Source organism: Apis dorsata, unplaced genomic scaffold (assembly GCF_000469605.1).
Source record: "Apis dorsata unplaced genomic scaffold, Apis dorsata 1.3 scaffold_118, whole genome shotgun sequence".
NCBI lineage: Eukaryota > Metazoa > Arthropoda > Insecta > Hymenoptera > Apidae > Apis > Apis dorsata.
In genome coordinates this window covers 223053-231935 of record NW_006263412.1, presented here as the reverse complement: position 1 = coordinate 231935, position 8883 = coordinate 223053, and the positions used below count along the sequence as shown (strand labels likewise).

Sequence of the window (8883 nt, the reverse complement as noted above, 5' to 3'; positions counted from 1 at the left end):
CCCCCTCCCCGTTTAAATCCTTGTGTTGAATGTATTATTTAATTTCTTAATTATATACGAGCATATAAATATTACGAATAAAGAATTTTAACCAAACAACAACAACGAATAATAATAAATTCGAACGAAACGTATTATTATCCTTTATTCCTCGATCGATCGACGTGAAAATATTTCGCCGATAAAGATATTGTGTCGTTACAACTCTAATGAATCGAGACGAAACAAGTTATACATCTTACTGCCTAGATACTTACTTCTATCGTACCGGTTTTTGTCTATTTATATCTCTGATATTACCGTCGTTGCACTGGTATGTACGATCCATCCCTATGGACATCGTATACTTGACATACATGTTAAAAATACTTTCTGGTTTAAATTAAATTCCACCTCAAGAGTATGCATATCATTTGGCCATCGATAATACATATGTATATATATATATATATATAATATATATTATATACATAATATTATTCGGGTATCGGTTCGCGTGTCTCACGATCTCACGCACGAGCATCGTTTCTCATCAATATAATATGCGTACACACACACATATATATATACATATACATATATTATAGTATCGATGTAACGAAGACAACGAACTCGAATATACACGTGCTGAACACAAGAAAGAGCGGGACCATTCCTACTCGCCTATTTTAAAAAATCGTTAATCTATCTCTCGTTTCCGATGCTTTCGATATCAAAGATAACCACGCGCGTGGTTCGATAATCGTCGAAAAGAAAGAAAGAAAAAAAAAAAATTCGTATAAAACAACGACAACAACGTATCAATTCCGATGTTTGATCTCGCGATATTTCGCGAATATGCGTAATTAACTTCGAATTCGGCGACCGTGACTGATAATTTTTTTTTTTTTTTCGGAATGAGCAAGATTTATCTGATTTGAACGAGGAGAAGAAGGAAAGGGGGGAAGAAAAAAAGAAAAAAGATAAAAAAAAAGAAGCGAAAAATTGCAAGGATGTTTGATCCTCGCATCGATGTTCCATACCTTTCCCGATCTACGTCTGCGCGTGTCGGCCGGGTCTATAAAAGCGACGCAGGGCGTCGCGACGGCTCCAGACGCGACATACGCGCATAACTGAAAATGTGACATCGAGGGAGGGATAGAGATTTTATCGTTACCATCGTTGACAGATTAATCGAAAAATTTGTGTGAAAAGTCGAGAAGACGTCGAGGCCATCGCGGGGATAATTGGCTCGAGGCGAGACCCGAATCGATCGTTTCGTTTTTTTTTTTTTTTTGCGTATTCGTTCGGTCGGATTCGTTTCAGTGAACGGTACAATGTGAACATGTAGAACGTCCAAGGGACACGTATACAGAAGAGAAAGAAGAAGAAGAAGACGAGCGTTTTTTGTGAAAGTTGAAAACGACGTTGAAAACTCGGTGAATCAATCGAAACTTGGAACTCTGTGCGTCGATTCGTCATCCCGCAGACACACCTTTCTCATTCGTTCGCAAGGATTACCGGAATCGTTGTAAGTCGATCATCGATAAGAACAAATAATCACACTGTCTAACACGCTGTGCCAACAAATTAACCCTAACTTCATCAAACGTTCGAATAAATCGAGTGCTCGTTATTATCGATATTAATGGACACGGTTGTTGACAAGGATTGTGCGCAATGCAATTAAGATTTAACGAAGTGAGCATTATGAGATAAAAATTAGCACGTAATAAGAAGAGATATGATTCAATCGATGCGAATTTACGAACGTTTTCTTTTTTTTTTTTTTTTTTTTTTTTTTTTTTTTTCCCTCTCCTCTCGTTTACAGAAATTTCGTTCGCGACGCCCTTTTCCCTCCTTCTACCCCTTCTTCCCTCTCAAAGTGTTGCGTGCAAAGGTATAAAGGGAAACGGGATATATCGGTTCTCTAAATCCCTGACACGCGTCAAAATAGTTCCTGGTAAACAGAAATGTTAAATATAACGTGGGACTGAAACTTTTGTCAGAGTGAGAACCGGCGAGAACCGGCAAACGGAATTAAGGGAAAAATAATCGGTTGTTAAATTTCACGAGAATCGAAAAAAGAGTGAGATTTACGTAAAAATAGAGACGCGTGCGCGCGTGTAAAATAAAATTCAGGGAAGAGAGAGAATTATCTCGAGGGAAAAAACGACAGCTACGACAGGCGATAAAATTCAATTCTCGCGTCCAAAAAAAGTTTTAAACGTCGATTGTTTCTCACGAGGCGAATCGACGTTTAAAAAAAAAAAGTAAAAAAAGAAATGTCTTTGGATCGAACGAAACGGCTAATAAATTTTTGCCACGACGACACGCCTTCTCGAATTTTTTTTTTCCTTCTCTCTTTCTTCTTCTTCTTCTTCTTTCTCCTCCTCCTCCTCTTCTCAAACAAAAAGTGAGAAGTTTTTTAATTCGTAAGCGGAATCGGGGACGAGAACGAACGATAAAGGAACGATTTGACGCGCGTTGCTGCAGCGAAATCCTTGCTATTGATCTAGGCAGCTCAAAAGGTCCTGGGTTCACCCGCCCAACCTCCACCATTCTCCCCTCGCCTCTCCACCTTGTATTTAGTCCTTCGCCTACACGCTCTATCGGGGACGAGGATCTCTCTCCCAAATTTTGCTTCTCCGTCCATCTTTCTTTTTTAACTTCGGTTTAATTGAAAAAAAAAATCTGAATTAACCGATCTTCGATCTTCACCTCGTAAATCGCATCGAAGATAACGTTCGACACGACAGGAGATAGATGGGAAATAATCGTTGACCGATTCGTTTGGACGAGTACAAGGGCAAGGGCGATTCTTACAAATCGCAGGAAACGAAGAGAAAGAGAGAGAGAGAGAGAGGGAGAGAAAGAGGGAGAGCGATGCCCTCTGCGATACAAAACTACTACCGTGTTAAACACGTTTCACGCTTGATCGGCCGTTTGTCAGGAACGACGGTGTCGTAGTTGGCGCTTACGTAAGTTCGCTAAACCGGATGAAGAAGAAAAGTTTTCACGATCAAACGATTGACGAGCATGAGAAAACGAGCGGATAAGAAGGGAAGAATTTGAAAAACTTTAGAGGGAAGGGGAGGGAGGGAAGCAAGGAGGATGAATAAACGGTATAACGGTCGGTTTGATTTCAGATGAAACTTCACGAGAAGAAGGAATCCGGGATACACAGAGTGCAGGAGATTCCTTTGGAGGAATTGGAGCTCTCGAAAGAGTACGAAGTGGAGAAGACCCTCGGGGAGGGCAGTTTCGCCAAAGTGTTGTTGGCCACCCATCGAGCCACACGAACGAGGGTAGTTCTGAAAGCCGTCCACCAAGAGCTGACCACGGAGAAGGACTTTTTCCGCGAGTTCCACTACTCGTATCACTTAAGCCCGCATCCGAATATCCTGTGCTCGTACGCGGTCGCGTTCAAGGCGGAGAAGTGTTTCGTGTTCGCCCAGGAATACGCCCCTTACGGGGACCTTGCCGGGAACGTGAGGGCAGGGGGTTTGAGCGAGGAGGCCTGCAAGAGGATCGCCAGCCAGCTTTGCTCCGCGCTCGACTTCATCCACTCGAAGCAGCTCGCGCATCGGGACATCAAGTTGGAGAACGTGCTTGTGTTCGCCCTCGACATGTCGAAAATCAAGCTGTGCGATTTCGGGTGCACGAGGCGGGAGGGGACCCTGGTGAACAAGATCAGGTGCACCTGGCTACCCTTCCAACCGCCCGAGATCTACGAGATAGTGAAGAACGAGAGATACGCGTGCAAGAGGAGCGCCGATTGCTGGCAATTCGGGATCGTTCTGTTCGTGTGCCTGACGGGGAATCCACCGTGGCAAACCGCGGACCTCATACAGGATCCCGAATACTCGGCCTTCCAAAGGTGGCTGAAGAGACGGACGACCAAAGTCCCCCCGTCGTTCAGACGGTTCACGCCCAGGTTGCTGCGATACTTCAGGAGAACGTTCGAGCACAAGCCCGAGAAGAGGCCGCACGTGACCGAAATCAACAAATACTTGAAAGACTCGTGGTGCGTGAACAAGATCAGTCACAGCGCTACGTCCACGTTGGTGGACGCAAGCGAGGGGGTAGCGAGGAGGGCGGACAGTTTGCTGTACCTCGACACGATCCTCGATGATCAACGGAACGTGGACGAGAACAAGAACAAGTTGAGGAAGCTTCTCAACAGTTACGGGCTCGAGACGACGATCGATCAGAAGGTTGTCACGAAAAGGATCTGGGAGTGGGTGATGCAGTGCGACTCGAACATAGCCGAGCCGGCGTTCGTGGGTAGTTTCGGGACAGAGAGTATGTGAGGGATGGTCAAAGCTTCTAGCGAACCTTGCCTTAGAAGCGAACGTCAGAAACGAAAGTATAGTTTCGGTGGGTTCGACGCTGCCCGCGAGGGAAACGCACCACCCTCTTCGCTATGTGCCAAACCAACGTTCGAAAGAACGGCCACGAATTCACCTTCGATCCTTCATTAGAGAGACAAGGTGCCGTCGTTCACTCGCCTTTCACTTTCCAATACCAAATTCGAACGCTTTACCGATATGGACGTGAAAATGTGTGATAATTCCCCCTCATTCTCCTCTCCTCCCTCCTTGTGTCTTTTATTAACGTATCTCTTCTCCACCCAATTATCCACACGACTCACGCTCTCACCTATTCCGATCCTTTCTCTGATGATCCACGTCATTTCCCTCGCTGCATCAATCTTCTCTACGAGCGGACCAATTATCGACAAATGTATGTGCGTTATTTATTATCGCGTACAAACATCTTTCGTACGCTTCCTCCTGCGTGGAAGACCCTCGAGACGAGAATTGCCTAAAGACTGTACGAAAAAGTTGAGTGCGATGAATGCGAGAGATAACCGGGGCGATCCTGAACGCGAAACGAATGTGATAGATAAAAAAAGAGAAAAGAAAAAAGAAAAAAAAGAAAAAAAGAAAAAAAATAGAAAAAAAGAAAACTCGTTAAGACTGGGACGAGCGAATGCGAGCGTAAATGCGAAATCGGTGTTTTCGGTGTCGACTATAGAGACAATAATGACTGCGGATTTCCTAAATAATTTATTACATTACGATAATTATAATAATAGTTTAAAAACGAAACGGTAACCGGTAGAGATCACTGTACGAGGCCTTGCGTGAAATCGAGGATTTCGTTCCATCGTGCAATCGTAAGAGGAAACACGTTCTAAACGTTCGCGGCGAAAAATGGAGCGAAAAATTTGGAAAAAAAAAAAAAAAAAAAAAACTCGAATAGAGATTAATTCGGTATATAGCGTCGTTAAGCGATATAGCGTATGCATAAACATAGCGCGCATATATTCTTTTAGCAATTTATCGGTAGAAGGAGAGAACATATAGAAGTCGATCGATGGTACACAATTTGGTAGAGCTACCTTACCACGAAACAGCAGGCTATACACGCGCAGTGACGCGTATTCTTCCCCTACGTAATGCGAAATTTGTAATTAGTAAAATTGTATTATATAGAATTCAAGTTGCTACAAACGAGGAAGAGGAAAACAAGAAGGGAAGAAATATGCAATAACAACGCGTTGGGCCTCCGTTATCGCGAAACAATGTTTTCTATATAAATGATATCGAAATAAACGCATTAAATATAAATACAATTGCAACACAGTCTATGATAGTATTCTCTCGAGTCAGCCTCTCTTTTTTAAAAATTGTTAGATAAAACTTATTATTCTTTCTTGTAGCGAATGAAAGAAGGAAAAATTGTTCGAACGATTCAACAAACGAAACTGTTCGCTGGTTGAACGAATTTATTTTCTTCAAGGAAAAAAGAGTTATCAAAATATATCTGACTTTACATTTACATTGCGATATATTTCCGCGATGTTTTTTAATTACGAGCGAAACATCTACTATATATACATATTTAAATACGTGAAACATTTTTCTTTCTTCTTGTCCTTCAATCTCGCGTCTCAAATGGAAAAGAGAGCAACTAAAAGGACCATCGAGGAATACTTGACCTTTGACCTTTTTTTTCCTTTTCCCAAATCCGCGAGTTTCGCAGCCATCATGAACGTGCTACTTGTCCGATTTGACACACCCTTGACCTACGAGACACCTATTTTTCTAGAGTTGTCGACTTATTTTCTATATATCTAATCGTCCAATTCTTAAAAACGAGTAAAATCACGTATTCTCTTTCTCGATAGGAGTAACAAAAATAATTAAAAATATTCTTTTTTACGAGCATCGACATCTGAATTTATAAATGTGCGTTTAACGTGCATGGATTTCATCGAATATTCGTAATCGTGCTGTTAAAGTGAAATCACAAAATTTATTATGCGATTTTAGAGAAGAGCGAAAGATTCGCGGAATCGTTGACGTTGAATATTTCGAAAACTGTTCGTTTCGACATAAATAAAATAATAATTTTGCTAGAAAAATTTTCGTAAATATTATTACGTATCTATTATTGACATAAGAAGAGGTAGATTAAGAAACGTCAAACTTCTACTATTACTACTACTATTACTACTACTACTGCTACTACTAACGTATATTCGCCTTTTATCCGTATACGATGGGGTATTTTGGGTTTGCGCGCTACTATTTCCGCGCATCGCGCGTTTATTCTGAATCGTTTGCTTTCCCAAGTTACGTACTTCTACAACATGCGAACATATCTACCTCGTGTGAAAACATGCGTACGTATATACATACAGGTATAATAATATAGAATGAAAAAAAAAAATCGCGATAGAAAAATATACTCGAATCTATGATATAAATATAAATATTCTTTTCGTCACGCTAGATATAAATGGTAACGATTCATATGTAAATAAATAATGTGAAGATTATTTTAAAATATTAAAGGATACGTATAAGCGTAAGATTGCGATAATACCGAGACCGTGAATTTGGAAACAGAGAGGAAGAGAAAGAAAGTTGAGGCAGCGGACGGCTCGTCGCCGAGTATCTCGTCATCGATCCTCCGGTCCAACAGCCCGACGTCTATTTTCATACAGGCTAACCTATTTATATGTACGGACAATGTTCTACTTTTATCGGCCGATGAGAACAGCAAGCAACCGCGCGTCACATCGTGTCGGAACTCGATATATCGTGTAGATTGCTCTTCAGAGTACCGAACAAATCTGCATCGTGCTATTTCACGAGTTAACTGGTACCACGTGCTTATATACATTATACTTATATGCCCCCTACCGCTAACACGCCTTCATGTTTTACGATCTCCCTTTTGATTTCTTGACGTCAAAGAAGCGCTCTCGGAACGATAACGTTGAGTATCAGGAAGAAAAGATTCGACAAATATACGAATTGAAAATTATTCGGAAGAAAGATTTTAAAACTGAAACGTCTACTTACCAAATTACAAGTTGTTATTTTACTGAAAATTGCGCTGAACATTCTGTATTTTCTTCCGAGTTTGGAGATGTCTTCCATAGCCTGTCGAATTCATCGACGAATGGCTTCACTAACGAATGTTGATTAGTCACTATTATATGATCGAAATTTCCAAAAAAAGCAGACATTGTCCAATTCGTACTACCAGTGATTAATATATCATTATCCACAATCGCGAATTTATGATGCATTAAACCAACGTAATATTCTAATTTAATTGTGACCCCTAAAACGCAAATAATTTCAAAATTCTAAGAAAAAAATTAATTGAAAATCGTTAATAATCGTTAATAATAAAGAATTGAAAGTTATTGGATAATGTATCTAATGTATATATAATAATAATAATAAATATACAATAATCATTTTTCACATACCATTCTTATAAAACAAAGCCGTTTGCGCGGCTTCATTGCAAGCCATACTTCGATCCATTATTATTCGAACAAGTACTCCCCGTTTATGTGCGTTTACGATTGCATTTGATAACAATTGACAAGTTAACATGTACATACAAATATCTAAACTTTTTTTTGCTCGGTTTATATAATTTTCTAACTTTCTATAAATATTATTTACCGTTTGTTAAAAAATACATACATATAATATTTATAATTTAATAAGTGATTATATGTATTACCTCAAATATTGAACAGAACAAGTGTCTTTGAGACAAATCTCTTTATTAGCTAAATGTGTTCGACAAAAACTAGATTCTTTTGTAAAAAACATCACCTCTGAAATGTCTTGTTTCGATTCATAAATGTTTGTTTTCAAATCTTTGCAAGTGTTTGTAGATTTAATCCATAAGTTATGAACTTTTTTGTACAAATACCAAATGATTTCCGACGCAAAAACTATTCCCCCTACTAGGAAAATTTTGTGTTTCATTTCTAGAATAAAAATTTCAAATATATTTATATAATTAGAAATAACAATGAAAATTATATTAAATTTAATAATAATTGTATATATGCGTATATATATATATATATATTTTTTTTTTTCGATAATATTTTTTATTGGCTTAGGCGTATATATGAATCACGAGATATTCTAAACTATATAGTGGACATAAGAAATGAATAAAAATGGTTTTATAAAAAGAAAAAAGACTATTAAAAATAAATAAAACAATTAATAACAATTAATAAAAATACGAATGTTGTGTTCCAAAATATTTAACCTAAAATAATTGAATCAAATTATAATGCAAATTAAATAGCAATTATAAATCTCTAATATGATAAACATAATACAACACACCTGCGCATATACTTTTTAAGATCTTTAATTAATTCTAATTTTTGCTTTAAAAATAACAAATAATTGAATCAATAGATAGCTAACTTTACCGCCACTACGAAACGTTTAACTTGTGAAGTTGTCTTTCAGTATTGAAAACAGTTTAATTTTACACACTAGATCTATCTAGATATTTTCTGGATATTTTATATTAAGAGTGTTTCTTACTCTGATATGAATG

General features: G+C 38.7%; 3 protein-coding genes across 9 annotated transcripts in view; 2 read left to right on the top strand and 1 right to left on the bottom strand.

Annotated features, from left to right (window-relative positions):
- LOC102676906 (neurofilament heavy polypeptide-like) overlaps positions 1 to 427 on the top strand; it is a 3378-nt gene extending 2951 nt beyond the window's left edge. The window contains exon 5 of the mRNA XM_031509016.1: positions 400 to 427. Within this exon, the coding sequence (XP_031364876.1) occupies positions 400 to 427 (28 nt within the window). The remainder of the gene's footprint in view (positions 1 to 399) is intronic.
- The window catches only part of LOC102675267 (serine/threonine-protein kinase meng-po), a 19593-nt gene extending 14702 nt beyond the window's left edge, over positions 1 to 4891 (top strand). Inside the window, exons 2-3 of one of the 2 annotated variants that reach the window (XM_006612713.2) lie at positions 1370 to 1510; positions 3129 to 4891. In XM_006612713.2, coding sequence (XP_006612776.1) covers positions 3129 to 4292 — 1164 coding nt within the window. In that variant the 5' untranslated portion in view covers positions 1370 to 1510 and the 3' untranslated portion in view covers positions 4293 to 4891. Of the gene's footprint in view, positions 1 to 1369; positions 1511 to 2854; positions 2961 to 3128 lie in introns of those variants that run through there. The other variant, XM_006612714.2, reaches the window with a different exon arrangement.
- Positions 1 to 8877, bottom strand: part of LOC102674913 (mitochondrial cardiolipin hydrolase) — a 13900-nt gene extending 5023 nt beyond the window's left edge. For 4 of the 6 annotated variants that reach the window (XR_004149984.1, XR_004149985.1, XM_031509054.1 and 1 more), the window contains exons 1-4: positions 8664 to 8877; positions 8038 to 8290; positions 7775 to 7959; positions 7359 to 7623 (exon numbers count right to left, since the gene is read on the bottom strand). Coding sequence is in view for 4 of the 6 variants with exons in the window: in XM_031509054.1 (XP_031364914.1) it covers positions 7373 to 7623; positions 7775 to 7959; positions 8038 to 8288 (687 nt within the window). In the remaining 2 variants the exon portion in view is untranslated. Of the gene's footprint in view, positions 1 to 129; positions 331 to 5905; positions 7296 to 7334; positions 7624 to 7774; positions 7960 to 8037; positions 8291 to 8663 lie in introns of those variants that run through there. The other 2 variants (XM_031509057.1, XM_031509056.1) reach the window with 2 other exon arrangements.
- Between the last annotated feature and the right edge of the window lie 6 nt (positions 8878 to 8883).